Source organism: Lipomyces tetrasporus (genome assembly GCF_029532465.1).
Source record: "Lipomyces tetrasporus strain NRRL Y-64009 chromosome Unknown POJ06scaffold_5, whole genome shotgun sequence".
Classification (NCBI taxonomy): Eukaryota; Fungi; Ascomycota; class Lipomycetes; order Lipomycetales; family Lipomycetaceae; genus Lipomyces; species Lipomyces tetrasporus.
Genome location: NW_026611600.1, coordinates 524,018 through 540,074, shown reverse-complemented (window position 1 = coordinate 540,074; position 16,057 = coordinate 524,018). Strand labels below are relative to the sequence as shown.

Here is a 16,057-nt window from a genome sequence, read left to right as displayed (position 1 = left end):
TTTCTTGGTCGGTCTATGCTGCCAGCAATTATCATGTACATATCCAACTCATCCGCCGAGACTTTTTCGGCAGTTGGATCAAGACAATGGAGGTCTGTAACCATTCGACCCGACATAAGTTAAAACACATGCGATATTTACAAACATACACTCTTCTAATCCTTCTCAGCAATCGCAACAAGTCGGGCGTCAATCTCGTCTACTGTCAGCTTTCGGAACCGGTTGTCGCCGTCAATGCCCACGACGCCGATCTCGATGTCGTTCTTCCGGAAGTCAACGCTCAAAACACTAGAAAGCGCTGTAATCGCCAACTCCACAACTGCCTCCCAGTTTCCCTCGGCGCACTCCTTCTTCTTCAACTTCTTCTCGAGATAATTCATCGCCTCCTGTTGCTTCGGACCTGTCGCCGTCGCTTTGTAGCTCACGTAGTAGCCTGCCGGATCGCACTTGTACAATTGCGGACCAAATTCGTCGTCAACGGATACCAGCGTGGTCGCGACACCCAGAGGGCGCATATACGCACGCTGCGTGTACACCTGACTGATGTTCGCCACCCGCTTTGCGAGAGCATCGCATGGCATCTCGTATCCATACTTGTACCTGAACTCGGCGGCTTCTGACTGAGCGCGCGTCACGGCCGCGCGTGCGTCGGCTGTTCTGATTGTCAATACTGATCCGAACTCTGTACACTACGCAAAGCATACCAATTTGGCCGGTCAAGACGGCACCTATGCCAGGTGAAATCTGAAATATGTAGCTAACAGATTCGGGATCGAGCAGTTTATCCTATCCGGCCCCGTCAGCTTCATCGCTTCCACAATTAATCGCCACGCTCGACATACAGGAACTTTCTTTTGCGAGATAACAACTGCACAGTCTTTGCCTCGTAATCCGATGGACGTGATGTTGGCGGCCGTCACGGCTTTGAAAGCATATTCTATGATATTCATATAAGCATATACTGATTTATCCAACTTCTCGACGAAAACCATCTATGCCATACCGACTTGATATAACCGGCCCTCAGGCGAGAAAATGGTGATGTGTCTATCAAATCCGGCGCTGTCTAGATTGAATCAAAATGCCATATTAGCAACAAGATCCAATCGGTCATCATTGTCATTGATCGCAAAAATGACGTACTTGACATCGCAATCTATCAGTAGACCTTTGTAGTTCTTGGAAATCTAGTAATCGCAGACCCGACTGAGCGATAAAGAATAAACGAATGCCTTTGACGATGGTGATTGCTGACGTTTAATGGCACCTGCTGACGTTGAAAGGCACCTGCATGGCGAGCAGGCGACAGAACAATCCACAACGTCAAGCCACGGTGGTGTGGCGCAGGACTGCGGCGCAGTTTATTGTACCAACTTTCTCCGTCTCTGGCATTCTGCAATTCGGCAGTAAAAAAAAAGTTTATATAGTTACTTGCAACTTTTACAATGGGTGCAAATGAAATCGAAGCTCCAGACACGAATATCTCCTATACAGACGCAATCGAGTACTGGACTGGCGTACCGGCAACTGTCGATGGCGTTCTGGGCGGATTCGGACACACAACGCTCCCTAAAACAGACGTCAAGGGCTCAATTACGTTCATCAAGCGCATTTCGAGGCTATATCCTGAATTTGAAGAATCGGGCAAGAAACTGGGGGCTAGAGGGTGCGACGTTGGTGCCGGGTATGCCGTTTTTAATTCGTTCGCGTCATTCTCAATAATCTAATAGAATGATCCCGCCAGAATCGGACGAGTAACTCGGGACGTACTCTCAAAGTTCTGCAGTAAAGTTGACCTGGTCGAACCCGTGGTGCCATTCGCGAATCAAATCAGCACCGAGCTGGAGCGCAAAAATCTGCTCGACCGACTCGGCAACGTGCTTCAGATCGGAATGCAAGATTTCTCTCCGGAGCCAGGCAAATACTGGTTTATCTGGTGTCAATGGTGCTTGGGCCAGCTCAAGGACACGCATTTAGTTGACTTCCTCGAGCGGTGTAAGACCGGCCTGCAAAAGGACGGTTTGATTTTCGTGAAGGTGAATAATTTGATCGCGTTATCGATACTAGGCTGATTCGCAGCAGGAAAATAATACTTCTACGCTCATGGACGAGTTTGACAGCACCGATAGCTCTGTCACGCGAGCAGATCTGTCGTTTAGAAGAATATTTGATGAAGCAGGGCTCGAGCTTCTACAAGCCGAGATCCAGCAAGGGCTACCTCATGGACTATATCCAGTACGGTCATACGCATTGCGGCCCAAGAAAGACAGTTGATCAAAGTCCATAATGTGTTGTACGCTAGTCACAATGCATGTCTATTTATCAAGAACAACAAGCAGTCCTCCAACTAAATGCAAACTTCCCGTAACGAACACTTGAACATCGTCATCCTTAAGGTCGCGCACGTACTTGACCGCATCTTCTATCGTAGGCAAAACAAATCTCCTGCTTGCAGGATCCATCTTTTCCCACTGCTCCGCCAATTCTTTCTGCACAACTAGGTCGTGGACTGCTTGCTTTGAGGTATTCATCGACGTAAGTTCTGCTGGCACGATACACAATGTTAGTTCAGTCAAAATGTTACGACCAGTCAGCAACACTCACCTGCTTGATATCCACCTGCTGACCAAGTAAGGTTTGTGCAGAAGATAACTTCATCGAAATGTACATCCCCGCCGAGAATAGAGTGAAGGCGCTCGACCAATGACTTGGCATCCCGCGTTTGCTGGTTGAAAATCAAAACCTTTTTGGCTGTGTTTCGCGATTTCGTGCTGAACCACTGCGTTGCAACCGTTATACTCTCGTCCGTGTGCGCGCCGTCCAAGAGCCATTCAGTGTTGCCGTCTCTGATAGTCTGACATCGGCCAGCCCACGACGCTCTTTCCAGTCCTTGAGTAAATTCAGGCGGAAGAACGTAGTCACCACTGTATTCTTGAGGATAGTGGCCTAATACAAGTAGATGTTCGCGAGCCAAGGACACTGCCAACGAAGCGTTGACTTTCTGGAACTCGGCTTCTATGCCAAGTCGGCTCTTCGCCACGACCGGATGAATTGGAACCTTGATCAGTTCGACCTGTACCAAATGTCAACCCCAATATTTGTGATAAAAGTTCGTAAAATACCTACGTTCTTCTCATCGGCTCTTCTTTGCAATTCATCCCAAGCCTCAGCCTTCTGCTCGACACTAAACGCCTTTGTTCCAGTCTTCATAATGCCACTTTTATTCCACGCAATCTCCCTTAAAGTCGAGCCGAGTACTCTCGTATGATCAATTCCTATACTTGAAATACCTACTGCAGTCGGAGTTCTGACTATGTTCGTAGAGTCGTACTCTCCGCCGACGCCAACTTCATATATCGCAGTATCCACGTTCTCCGATAAGAACACATGAAACGACAACAGCGTAAGAAATCTGAAATACACTGGTCTCACACCCTGTCCCATGTTCGGAAACGTTGTCTCCTCAGACACTGTCTCTGACAACCTGTCCCATACTTCAAAGAAATAGCGCGTAAATTTGTCCTCCGATATTGGTTCACCGTTGATCGATATCCTCTCGCGAACTGATTTCAAGTGCGGAGACGTGTACATGCCAATTGTTGACAATGAAGTCTGGTATTGGGACAAAATCGAATACGTGAAGGCGCAAGTTGAGCCTTTGCCTTTTGTACCAGTGATATGTATTACGTTGAGTCTGTCCAGGTCTGACGGCTAATTGACTCATTAGCTGCGTTCAACCACTCCGCACAGATATGTTACCTTATATCCAACACGCCTGGTCCACTCTATCATCTCCGGGATTGCCATAAAGTTGCCTTTCCGCTCGGACTTTCGAATTGCTTCTAAAGTCGCAAAATTGGTTTGCAGCGAGTTCAAAGCATCGATGGCATCCTGTACATCGCGGTCAATATCGGCATTGACAAAAAAACTGCAACCAGATCAAGGAAGGAACATACGCTGTATGACCGCGTCTTGGTCGAAAATCGACGGATGTGCAGAATACCGATCTGCCTCATTTTCCCACTTCTGGCCGGGAGGCACCGTTTCTGATAGTGCCCTATTGCGTGCTCTATCTGAACGTCTGGTTATATGGAGCCGCTGGCAGGACTTCTAAGAATATAGCGTCAAACGACCACAGGACGTTATTCGCTACCGCGACATAATATATATCAACCAGATTGTTTATAATTAACTCCCGTAAACGTGGGCGAATGCAATTGCTGCGAACAACTCGCGATGGAAGGCTTGCAAGTTTTCAGGGCCCGTGCAGGGCCCGTGCAGGGTTTGCAGGCAGGGGCCAACAGCGGAAGTGCGTTAAGCTCATTAGCAACTGCGGAAAGATATGGGAGCCGTAGCAACATCTTCTATCGAAGGGTAGAGATTCAAACAGGTTGGTACCTAAACTCTTTAACAATTCACGTTCAATGTAATATGTCTCACGTCAGATAAAAAGTTATTACAAATTAGATAGTGCAACGTAGGAACCACTTGCTGCGGCGAAGAATGCTGCAGCTATATCTCTCGAATCAGACGACACTTGCGCACCGGACTACATGCACAGGCCAAGCGTACTATGATATAGCGCATATTGCTTCGTGCAAATCGGTCGACCGCGCAACATGAACTACAGATATTGATAATATTGCAGGATTGCCACTATCTAGTATAGTTGACTGATCATCTTTCCATTCTATCCCCGAGTATCTATTTAACATGGGACCATTCAATTGTCCACTACATATAATGAATTATAACATGTTAATATGTACAATCTTCAAATGCTGAGAAGAATACTCCATAACCATTCATCAACTCCAGAGCCTAACCTGGTGTTCCCTCGTCTATATGTAGACCAAGTCTTCTATAAATTTTAATATATAGCCAGATATAAAGCCTAATTCTTGCCTGCCGAGATTGGAGTAGGTGGTTCGGTAGCCATGCGCGTTTTCCACAACATCCTCAGTAGAATGGTGTCCAACTCGCGCTTCTGCTCTCCCGACAGCTGACCAAGCCAATCTGAGCCACGGGCTTCAAGAACGCGCATGTGACCAAGGAAATCTGAAGCCGAATGTATGGAAGTATGTACCGAATTTTCTATCACCGCCGATTGTTGCTCCACCGTCGTCGACAACAGTGCGCGAGACCGCGTTGAAATAAGTCCGACCTGAGGTCTGATAGACTCTTGTTCTCGTGGTCGATTCGAATTCACTTTCTGAGCAGGCAAATTCGAAGTCTGATTCTGGGACTGCTGCAGCGGCAGCATCATTTCGTGACCATCCGAACGCTTGGGCAACGCAACTCGAGAGCTTCTGCTTTGAGAGCCTGACGAACTTAAACGGGAAGCTATGAAACTGGTTAGCATGACTGCACATACTACGCATAATTCATGTCACGGTGAAGATCACAGATGTGATTCTTCTCTGATATTGTAGTGACAGTGTAATACCATTAGAATTGTGCAAAGTATCGGAATACCTCTGAAGTGAACCTCCAACTGGCGACGACTGGATTTCGTCTTCCTCATCGTCATCAGTTCCGGTGAAAGGCGGGGACGTAATGGGCTTCTTGCGAGTGCCAGCATGTCTTGAAGACGAAGGCGGGATGCGATGTGAGACAGATGATGACTTGGTGACGCGAGCCTTCTTCGATGGTGTCTCGTTTGGTTCGACAGGAGACGAGTCTGTAGCGGTGTTAGTCCAAATTTTGAAATGAACGTCAGCTGAAACGAACCACCCGATTCGAAAGACTCGGATTCAAGTCGACATCGGCCACGCTTGCGACGGGCTATAAAGTAACAGTTAACTAATGCACAGAGCATGGACCAAGAAGCGGCAAACACACCCAATGTCATGTTCGCCATCTCATCATCCTCCATCGTAGGCCCTTCACGCTTGATAACGATGTCCGGTGAAGGAGTATCACTCGCTATAGGATCGCTACTCACAACGATACAGTCATTCATAGAATCTTGTCGAACATGTGCATTTCTACTGTTCGGCTCAAATCCACTCAATGACTTTTGTTGTTTAGATTTTCGAACTCTCTTTCTGTGCTTCTTCTCACCCGTTGTTAAGGTATGGTCAGATTTGTCAGCGGTTATATCCGCCAATACTGGAGCCGGTTCCGACACCGGCGGGATAATTGCGAATATGGATGAACGAACAGAGCAGGCAGCTGCGGGTAGATCCAAAACAGCGGAGGAGTCATTGTCGAATCGTGCATTCGATAGTCTACGGACCCGACGACGAGCGACTTTGCCTTCAGATTGTGCAGACTGCGAAGAGGATTGCAATACAATGGCGTGCTTAGAGTCGGCGGCTGTTATGGCTGTATCTGATGAGGACGGAACTTCGCAGCAACTCTCGCCAGTAAGCCTAGGCTCCTCAGATGGTACAGGATTGGCGAGACGATTAGGATCACGCTCCTTGGAGTGGTCCTGCGCGATCTTCCAGTTGTCCCCAGGTGCCATCTGTGAATCTGCTACCATGTCGTCTTCCGGCTTGTCTGTATGTCTGGCATCTGATGTTGGATCATTCAAGTGATATGACGACTGCGACTCAGAAATAGGTTGTGTATCCGCCATAGAATCGGCGAGCATTGACTCACGGGATACACAAATATTCTCAGAATGCGCAGAAGTCCTTGATTCTTCATCTCCAGTATTCTGACTACGCGTGTTGGGTGGTTTATCTGGCTCACCTCCGTTAGCTTTCGCGACCTCAATGGCTGGCATGCCACTGGCGTCCTGTGTCTCAACATCGATAGCGTCATGTTCAGCTTCCGGAGCAACTTTGGCCCCAGCATGTTGTATGTCACTGACGGACACGTCATTGCTCATGCTTTTGAGCGTCGTATCCCCTTCCATCTCAACAATTCCACTTTCATCGAGTTGATCAATATCGATAGGCGATTCCTGGGAGCCAAGTTGAGGAATGACAGGCAGTTGTGCGCAATTATCTCTTCTGACTGGCTCATCAGCCGTTTGCTCATTCACAGAATCACCGGTATTCGGTAAAAGCATTGAGCTTAACCAAGCAGGTTCATTGCTAAGCTCCAGAGGAGCTATAGAGCGACCCTTGTTTGCAGGTATCGGCTCGATCAAAGAGGGGTAGGGAATAGAGGGTATAGAGGGTTGGGAATCAGGAACGCCATCCTGAGAAAATACATCAGGCTCCACTGCAACGGCAGCAACAGATACCTCCGTAGTTTGCTCGATCAACCTGACAGCGGACGATTGGGCTTCTTCTGTGATTAGTCGAGTCTCGATCTCCTTGGGATGGATGTCACCGTTAGAATTGGTAATGTCACGCAAGTTATGGGCCGGCATAGAATGTGGCTCAGGCTCAGCTGTAGTAGCAGGCGATTGCGAATCAGCTAGCTCGAGCGATGCACGTCTGCATTTAGCCTCATGTGTTGCCTCCAGCCAGCTGCTGGATGTAGCTGGTACCTCTTTAATAGGGCTGACAGATTGTGATCTCCGTTCTGCAATACTTTGCATCTCTTGGTGTGCTTTCTCGTTGATGTTCGCAATACTTTCGTCGACGATTTGCTTCCTCCTTGCGTCTGTCAATGTAACTTTAGCTGCCCTTATCGCAAGGCGAAGTTGCAGGGGCCCCACGTGATCGGATTGTAACACATTCGCACATGCTGTCAGAGCCACTTCTGCGAAATCAGGCATGGTTGATCTTAAATAGAAAGTGATAATCGGTTTGATCTCATGAGCAAGAAGCAACGCCATCGACGATTGAGCTCGACTTGTAATCACTTTGCAAACAGACATATGAAAATCGAACATCTACAGGTTAAGGTTAGCACGAGAAGCTATTTAAAGACGAACAGCTGAACTTACAGGTTTTTTGGATGCTGTAATCCTCTCCGTTAGATCGTGGCCCTCTATCCCACAACACACATGGTTATAATAAGACTCGGCCATAGACATGAAAACTGGATCATTAACAGATCTCAAAGTCGAAACAATCGAACTATAGAAACTGTCATCGATTGCAACTTTTTTGCCCCAAGTGAGCCCCCGTATTTCTTTGAAAACAATTCGCATCACGTCTCCCATCAACCTAGTGGTCCTGTGCAAGTCAGGTAGCGTTCCAACATACACAAGCAAGTTAGTTGCCTTACTGTCCCAGAAGATCTCTTCCAACAGAGTCATTTCGATCGTATTTAATGGCGAGACTCTGCAACTGCTTAATAATAGCCGTCAGAGTAGCATACCGATCCGTAGTGCCGCGGGCCATCATCTCCTCATTAAGGTATCGCATGAAACTCTCAATAAAATCTAATCCATCATCTGCCTTGTTGAACATTGAGGCAGCCAGGTTGGCGATATCGCTGTCATTCGCATATCTATGGCATTAGCAAAGATACGGAGACGGATATTTTCGTACCAGATACTTACCGATGAGCAGATAACAGAAGATCATTTTTCAGCTCCGTCTCAAGATCCCGGTCATCGACCAATAGAGACTGAGAGGAGTCATCTCCATCAGCGAATATGTCCATAATATATTTAGAAAGTACAGCCCAACACTGTGCTTTCTTATCTGACCCTGAAATGAAGTCTGTGCTGGCACTTGATATTATGGGCGAATCTCTCGCCAATGCATTAGCCTGCAAAGATAGAGCAAGGAAACTAATACTTTTTCGCCGTGAAGACAAAGCCGTGAGGACTGACTCCAAAATTGCAGACATGGAACTGAAATAATCTGACATATTTGACTCCCTCACCTGAACTGAGGTGATGTAAAAGCGCCATAATCGCACTAGAGGAGAGTGGACGTTCAACGACGAACCGGTGCCACTACCGTCGAATGTTGCTCGCGAAGAAGGAGATCCCGTAGAAATGAAATTGCCATAATCGTCGGAAGCCACTGACTGCTCAGATAGAGCCATCATGCCAAATGTCTCCATTGTCGACGTTATGAGAAGCTTAAATATTGCTACGGTGTACTGTTAGGACTGCTCACAATAACTGCAGGAAACAACAACAAACCTGGGTGCGCATCTGACTTCTTGACATACGCCTGCAAATAGTTGCATATGCTCGCAATAGAGTCCATTGATTCAGGAGATTGTCGAACTTCCCTCTGCGTGATCGATTGAATGTTCTTAAGAAAAGCGGACCACACCTGCATGGCCAACTCTCTATCTTGCTCCGTCGACGCTTTGTCAAATACCTTGGCAATTGTCTCCAATACCAGCTCCGTATTCGCTCTAGTCCATTTAGCGTTAAGCTTAGGAATGTCGCTCAGAGATACAGTTCCAAAACACAACTCGGACTCAGTCCTATTTGAAGTTGTCTTGTTGGAAGCAGCTAGCAACGCATGTAATAACGTAGCCCCAAACGCAAATGTTGAAGGGTTATGAAGACAGCTGTCGCGAATCACCGGTATGACGAGTTGATTCCACGTGAATTCACATTGCCGCAATATGAATTCCGCTGCGGATATTTGCGAAGTAGAGACACCTGGCCGCATAATTAGACACGTCATCTTAGAGAATGTGACCGTAAGAGCATGGATAGTCGCCGATCTGTTGTCCTGAAGAAACTTAAAGACGGTCATGAGAATCCCCGCTCGTCGTTTAGATGTATCTGAATCGCTGCTGATAATAGGTATTGTTAACCAAGCGTAAGCAAGTTTTTGCCATGCACATATTGCCCTCGACCGCACGTCGACGTCCGTTGAATTAATGCATTTTCGAAAAATGTCCAGCCACTTATTGAGATATGTCCACTTATCCAACCGTTCATCGCGGCGCTTTCCCCAGGCGATTAGCACAACGACGATGGTCTCCCAAATCGAGAGAACGTGATCTTCGTGTTTGTTCTTGAGAAGAGCGTCAATCTTATCGTAGCATTCGTCAAACAAAGTACTCGTAATATCTACACGAGCGTCAGGAGACTTAACCGCAGGTGACGGCTGATTGAAAGCATCAACTACGACCCTACTGAACTCCTTCACACCCAGAAATATTCGAGAGGCGATGCGCAGAGGCAGGATAGCTTTGCCCTGCATAGCGCTAGATTCACTAAAACTGGCTCGAAGGGCTAGAGGAACCCATTCAGATGCACGTTGAAGCATGACAGATGGCGTCATCGTAATGAGCGTGCTGAGATTCTGATAACATTGTCCTTCAATACTTCTAGAGCGATTGTGGACACGAATGAGAACTTCAAAAATTCGATTAGATAACTCATTATTAAAAAGTCTGGTCAGTCTCTGTGACGCCAGGAATGAGAGGTGGCAAAGAAGCATATTCTGAAACCATTAGAGACCACAGACACTGTCGCAAAGTCCACAGCGACATACCTTCCTAAGATCTCGATTCTCAATGGCCGACAAGCTAAGATTCAAAATCCAGGACGCAGTCTGAGTGTCAATCAGATGAACTAACTGGTCTACAGAAGCCAAAAAGCTAAAAAACTTCAATGCCTGGATCATGACCCTTGATTCGCACCCGTCTAAGCAGTCTGACGGAAACTCGATATCGCGCCTAATGTATGTGACCAGCGCGGCAATCTTGTTAAGCAAAAACTCTGAGTCCGGATATGCCTTGAGACCGCGAAGGGCGTTGTTTAAGTTAAGATAGACGTCCAACTTCGTGTGATTATCATTGGCTTCTAGCGCATCGCACATCATCTCCAGCATGGCTGTGAAGGATGGATAACTCTCTAGACCAAAAGAGACAGCAGGCGACGACGTAACAGGCGATGAGTTTGTCAGAGACGGTCGGGACTTAAGAATCGATTTGCGGTGAATAGGCTTAGTGCTTGTTGGTGTCTTGGGTGATGATACATCCACAGTGACTGGGGAGAGCGAAAAGTTGACGCGCTTTTTTGGCTTAATAGTCGAAGATGGCACTTCATTTTCTTGGTTAGGCACAGGGGATGAAGTATCGACCGATGGAGAAGATGATGAATGCGGAGAATGAGTAGGTGTATGGGTGAAGGTGTAGAGTGCCGGGAGGGCAGTAGCCAAGTGCGCCATGCTAGCTCACGGTGAAGGCTAACGACTCGACCGAGCGAGGTGACAGAACGACGATTCAATCGCGGAAGATCCTGAAAATGTCAAAATGCTGCGGAGAAATAATAGAGAGAGTGGACAAGGTGCGGTGAAGGAAAGCAAATGACACCTAACGCGACTTGAAGGCGTTCGACAATCTGGTAGCTTTGACGCGATCTGAGGCGCACGCAGAGCGGCAAATGATAATTTAGATTCGACGCGTTTGCACTTTGGGACGTGTGTCGGACGCGTTCAACGAGCCCACTCATCCCACCCAAAGTCTTAAGAGGAACAACAGTCAAATTTACATTAAGAAATATGAACTAACTAAGTAATTAAATTATTCTAAATAGTAGATAGTTTACACCTCGTTCTTTCGCTCGGAGTATGACAGTCCTTTTAGTCTAGATTTATATCACGCTCTAGTCTTATTCTAATCTAATTATAATAGTATTAGCCGCTGTACCACATATTACTGGTCACATCAATAAAAATGTTTGACTGATGCTACAGCAGAATGAAATGAAAAGAGTTTGCAGTTGAAAGACACATATATTCACGTCACACACCGATTGTAGTAAAAACTCTCGCGTGTAATTGTTCAATGGAGATGCATATGTGCCATAATCACGTTGCTAAATAGCAGTTGATTATTATTCTGGAGCTTATTCTTTAGCTTCTCCCTCCACTAGAATTAGTACTCAGCAGGTACTAAAGTATCCAATATAACTAGATACAGCTCCTCAACGCTTTGGCAATCGCACGCGCAGTCCACAACTGGACCGTCAGCCACCCGCAGGCCGAGCGCCTCTTCGCCTCACTCGAGAACAGCTAGCGATCTTCCTGACCGCCCAATTTGGCTCACTTCGTCGTTCATTGGTACTCCAGGTCGTTCACCTCATCCAGGCCTACTGTCCTCCTTCCTTCGCCACCCCCCTTTCCTGGTTATATTTCCTACTGTTAACTAGTGATAATGGCAGGCGCTCGTGATTCCTCTTCGGGCACTCGATTTGCCCAGTTCAAGCTAGTGCTTCTTGGTACGTCTATTCCATTTGTCTTCGAATAAGATTCTGTGGCCGATATCTGTGTCTTGGGCATCTTGGCCTCATGCAGTCTTTGAATCGAGATTCCCGTACTTTCTGGACCTGTAATAGATTACTAACACCAATGTTTTACAGGCGAGTCCGCAGTTGGAAAGGTGCGTGAGTCGGTTTGTTGAGCTTGCCTGACTGCAGTCATATACGTCTCGACGCTAACTTGCCACTGTATTAGAGTTCACTTGTGTTACGGTTTGTTAAGGTATGCTGCAGCAAATGAGTGGAGTAATGCTAGTTGGACTTTGTTGTATTTGTGCTAATCCAGTATTTCTAGGATCAATTCGATGACTATCGGGAATCGACTATTGGCGCCGCTTTCTTAACCCAAACAATTGCGCTTGACGAATCAACAACTATCAAGTTTGAAATCTGGTACATACTTTCGGATTGGCATACTAATGTATATGTGCATAACTACTGCCAAACAGTAACTGACAAGTGTCTTGACATAGGGATACGGCGGGACAAGAGCGTTACAAGTCACTAGCGCCAATGTATTACAGAAACGCAAACTGCGCCGTTGTTGTGTATGATATCACTCAGGCGGTATGTGTTGTGACGCATGAAGCATGAGATGAATATGAACTAATTTGACTCTGAAGTCCTCTCTAGATAAGGCGAAGTCGTGGGTTAAGGAACTTCAGCGACAAGCTAATGAGAACATCATTATTGCTCTTGCTGGAAACAAGCTCGATCTTAATGCCAAGAGACAGGTTGAGACCAGTGTATGTGCACATGATTAGCAATATGAGCGCTGAACGCTAATCACACCGCAGGTAGCTGAAGCTTACGCTCGGGAATCTGGATTACTCTTCTTCGAAACTTCTGCCAAGACTGGAGAGAATGTGACGGAGTTATTCACTGCTATTGCGAAGCGTCTGCCTCTCGAGACGGCGTCTACACGAACGAGAGCTACTCCAAAGGGCGTAGATCTTTCTCGGCCGAGTCGACGGGCGCCTGCGCAGAGTAACAATGGTTGCACATGCTAGATGACGCCTTTTCTGGAGCATTCAAAAAATCGCAAAAACTGAATTTTACAACGATATAGTGCAGCGCAATAGGCGTGCTTATGTGGGTAGAACCTTATGTCACTATCGTTGAACGGGGACGGATAGTTGAACAGTAATAGTATGTACGTGATAAATATTGTTAGAACTGTGTATTACCAAAGCGATTTGTCACGAAGGCTGAGAAGATGGATATTTGCTATGTTGTCTGATAATATTCTTAACATGGTAGTGGTGTTTCGTTGATTTGTTTCTGTTTCTATTGCCTATTTTTGTCTTCGAGGTTTCTCCATTTGTTCTGGTTTAGTTGTTCATATAGCCAATGATAGAATCCTGTGTCAGCAATGTTTAATAATACATCTTATTGAGTAATTTATTTTCAGTCCATAGTGAATTACTTCTCTTGGATTGACATCCGGATTGATACTTAGCGACTTACGGCAAGAGACGCACTCTGCTCCGTGCAATCTCAGGGTTCCGCCTCGAGAACGCATGCGATAACTTGGTAAGATATGGGCTATATCTCCAGCCTTGTGCGCAAGGCAACTTATGCGAGCCAAATGTAGCGGCTTGCCTCAATTACTGCCTGTCTCCGATGTCTACACCTGCAGCAGTTGAATGTCTTCGGTGCCATTCAATCAGTCGCAAGTGTTATGATGCGGAGTAAGTTTGCTTTTTGTATATCTGGACAGAATTTTGGCCGCAATCGATCGAACGAGGGAGAACAATTTACACCGCTACCTCAACTACCATCCCAGGCGTTCCTATATTTTGCTTAATTGTTGAGTGCAAGACAGACCGCTAAGCTTTTGGTGACTTGGGGCACCGAATGGCACAAGTTTCAGGAACAAGCAATTTTTAATCGACATTGACAAAACCTTCCAAATGTCAAGGATTAACTTCTATTTGAGCCCCCGGCTGGTCGATACAAAACCCAAAACAAAACAACACCTGCGAAAAACGTAAATAGATGTGTAACCAAAAACAACACATCAAAATGGTAACAGGATTCCGAACTCGTCGATGTACCGGTAAGTAGAGGGACTGCTCTGCTGGGACCCGGTGGGGCAGGATCAGTTGAAATAGCAGTATCATTTGATGCTGAAGGCTGCGGAGACATACGCGAACGACAAAGCGAAAAAATGCTAGGAGATGGGCCAGTAGATGATGGCGATGATTCTGGAGGTGCCCATGGCGAGGGGGCCTTACTTGCCGTACCTGAAGGCTTCCTTCGACGCGATTCGGTAGTGACACCGATCAAATCCAAAAGCTCTTCAGCAGAAGGTCTATCTTTAGGAATCGAAGAGAGGAGGCTGCTCAGGAGACCATAGAGCTCTGACGGTAAATCGCTACGAACACCGGCCACTTTAGATTTATCAAATCCTTTCCATCGCATCACTTCCTCACGTAGTTCGTCGAATGAGTTATCGAAATCGTGCTCGTAAGGCAGTCTAGAGAAACACAGAAAATGAAGGATCATGCCCATAGAGAACATATCTGTCTTGAACGAAAACTCCGCTAATTCCCCTGTAACTATGTCTGGCAATAATGTCTCCGGGGCAGAATAGCCGACAGTGCCAGTCGCTCCAGTAGCATCACGCTTAGTACCTTCCCGCTGACCTTCGCCAAAGTCGCTCACAAGAACCCTTGGCAAAGCTCCCGGAATACCGGCGCTCTCGTTTAACAAACAGTTCGACGGTTTCAGGTCCCGGTGTACGAATCCATTTTGGTGAAGGTGGTTCAGGCCCGAAGTTATATCAATAAAAAACGATCCAATTTCCTCCAAGGTCAGAAATTTCCGCTGCTCTTGTGCTGCGCAGTTTACTGACTGTCGAGATAGCCGCCTTGCTCGCATCTTGAGATCTGCAATTGTTAGATCCCTATGGAGAAGACCCGATCTTTTGTCAACATATTCCTCAAGGGTCCCAAAGTTGCAGTATTCCTGCAAAATAAAGACACATGGCACGCTTGGTCCGAAATTTGTGAGTTGCGAATTCTCAAGCCATACGTGATTGTAATTCACAAGATTGGTATGTGACAGTCGAAGGAGACTAACTTCGTGCAAAACTCGCTCCAGCCATTTATGATCATCTCCGACTGGGATCTTTTTGCATGCAAATTGGCCCAAAGAAACGCCGTCCAGAACGTGTTCCACAAGGTAAACGGCTCCACGACCTCCACGACCGAGTTCCCGCTCAGTAACAAAAAAGCGCTCGAAGTAACCTTGACTATAGGCAGCTGACGAGATTCCTGATTTAGCGGAGTGCACTTCTGGTAACGCACTCGATGAAGACGTGCCAAATATTGGCGTACCAGACCGCGATTGTGAAGGGGATGACGTGACGCTTGCATCCTGCAACAGCTTGAAATAAAGTCTGTCGACGAACGTTCTATCACTTCTGACTCGGCCATCTAGGTCATCCGACTCAACGAGAGGACTATGTCGCTCACGTGCTCCATTATGGTCAGGAATCGGAGACGCACCCCGACCGCAATACGGACATGCATCAGTAAATCGAGGTGGATGTCCAGTATCCGCCTTCTGAGGCGACCTTATAGACGTGGCCGCCTGCTGAAACCAATGACGCGGAGAAGTAGCTCTTGGGTTTGAAGCGCGACTGACTATCGAGACGTCATTGCTGTAAGCGGCGGGCTGTGCTAAGCTGAGATCACGATGGAGGGAGAGCTGGCGAGAACTTCGGTCGAACAAAACAACAGCGCCTCGGATGGGATCATGTCTGAATAGTAAGTTAGAAGTGAAACAGGGACTTGGGATGCAACACTGGCGGCTCACAGGACTATGCTTTGGTTCTGGTCTCCACTGTATGGTATGATAGACATATTAAAGTGTTTGCCGTGGCTCCGAAAACATTTGGAAAGTTCAGCCTATTCCACGAGTTCGCCGTGGAATCCTTACTAAGATATCACAAAGACCAAT

The 16,057-nt window shown here is 46.9% G+C and overlaps 7 protein-coding genes across 7 annotated transcripts; 2 read left to right on the top strand and 5 right to left on the bottom strand.

Annotated features, from left to right (window-relative positions):
• Positions 1-30: 30 nt before the first annotated feature.
• On the bottom strand, positions 31-1,297 carry POJ06DRAFT_102956 (nucleophile aminohydrolase). The gene is made up of 5 exons (XM_056183938.1): positions 1,144-1,297; positions 1,004-1,066; positions 843-937; positions 705-786; positions 31-652 (listed from the first exon to the last, which is right to left on the bottom strand). Exons 1-5 carry the CDS (start codon positions 1,148-1,150, stop codon positions 156-158), a joined length of 744 nt encoding a protein of 247 aa, XP_056043827.1. The 5' UTR covers positions 1,151-1,297; the 3' UTR covers positions 31-155.
• A 1-nt stretch (position 1,298) lies between these two features.
• Positions 1,299-2,289, top strand: POJ06DRAFT_252504 (alpha-N-methyltransferase NTM1). Its single transcript, XM_056187537.1, has 3 exons — positions 1,299-1,684; positions 1,745-2,036; positions 2,083-2,289. The coding sequence occupies exons 1-3, from the start codon at positions 1,446-1,448 to the stop codon at positions 2,272-2,274; spliced, it is 723 nt and encodes a 240-aa protein (XP_056043826.1). The 5' UTR covers positions 1,299-1,445; the 3' UTR covers positions 2,275-2,289.
• On the bottom strand, positions 2,290-4,272 carry POJ06DRAFT_222475 (Mur ligase). Its single transcript, XM_056185653.1, has 5 exons — positions 3,957-4,272; positions 3,760-3,891; positions 3,127-3,711; positions 2,605-3,073; positions 2,290-2,545 (listed from the first exon to the last, which is right to left on the bottom strand). The coding sequence occupies exons 1-5, from the start codon at positions 4,014-4,016 to the stop codon at positions 2,316-2,318; spliced, it is 1,476 nt and encodes a 491-aa protein (XP_056043825.1). The 5' UTR covers positions 4,017-4,272; the 3' UTR covers positions 2,290-2,315.
• Positions 4,273-4,673: 401 nt separating this feature from the next.
• On the bottom strand, positions 4,674-5,469 carry POJ06DRAFT_252501 (uncharacterized protein). The gene has a single exon (XM_056187536.1). It carries the CDS (start codon positions 5,360-5,362, stop codon positions 4,895-4,897), a length of 468 nt encoding a protein of 155 aa, XP_056043824.1. The 5' UTR covers positions 5,363-5,469; the 3' UTR covers positions 4,674-4,894.
• A 2,356-nt stretch (positions 5,470-7,825) lies between these two features.
• POJ06DRAFT_196651 (Rap1-interacting factor 1 N terminal-domain-containing protein) lies at positions 7,826-11,000 on the bottom strand (the record flags this gene model as incomplete). The annotated part of the gene is made up of 5 exons (XM_056185039.1): positions 7,826-8,081; positions 8,134-8,358; positions 8,411-8,951; positions 9,005-10,271; positions 10,323-11,000. The coding sequence occupies 5 exons, from the start codon at positions 10,998-11,000 to the stop codon at positions 7,826-7,828; spliced, it is 2,967 nt and encodes a 988-aa protein (XP_056043823.1).
• Positions 11,001-11,843: 843 nt separating this feature from the next.
• On the top strand, positions 11,844-13,489 carry POJ06DRAFT_252493 (ras family-domain-containing protein). The gene is made up of 7 exons (XM_056187535.1): positions 11,844-12,052; positions 12,194-12,213; positions 12,288-12,314; positions 12,387-12,484; positions 12,565-12,658; positions 12,715-12,837; positions 12,889-13,489. The coding sequence occupies exons 1-7, from the start codon at positions 11,989-11,991 to the stop codon at positions 13,099-13,101; spliced, it is 639 nt and encodes a 212-aa protein (XP_056043822.1). The 5' UTR covers positions 11,844-11,988; the 3' UTR covers positions 13,102-13,489.
• A 525-nt stretch (positions 13,490-14,014) lies between these two features.
• POJ06DRAFT_237899 (kinase-like domain-containing protein) lies at positions 14,015-15,960 on the bottom strand (the record flags this gene model as incomplete). Its single annotated transcript, XM_056185974.1, has 2 exons — positions 14,015-15,857; positions 15,914-15,960. 2 exons carry the CDS (start codon positions 15,958-15,960, stop codon positions 14,015-14,017), a joined length of 1,890 nt encoding a protein of 629 aa, XP_056043821.1.
• Between the last annotated feature and the right edge of the window lie 97 nt (positions 15,961-16,057).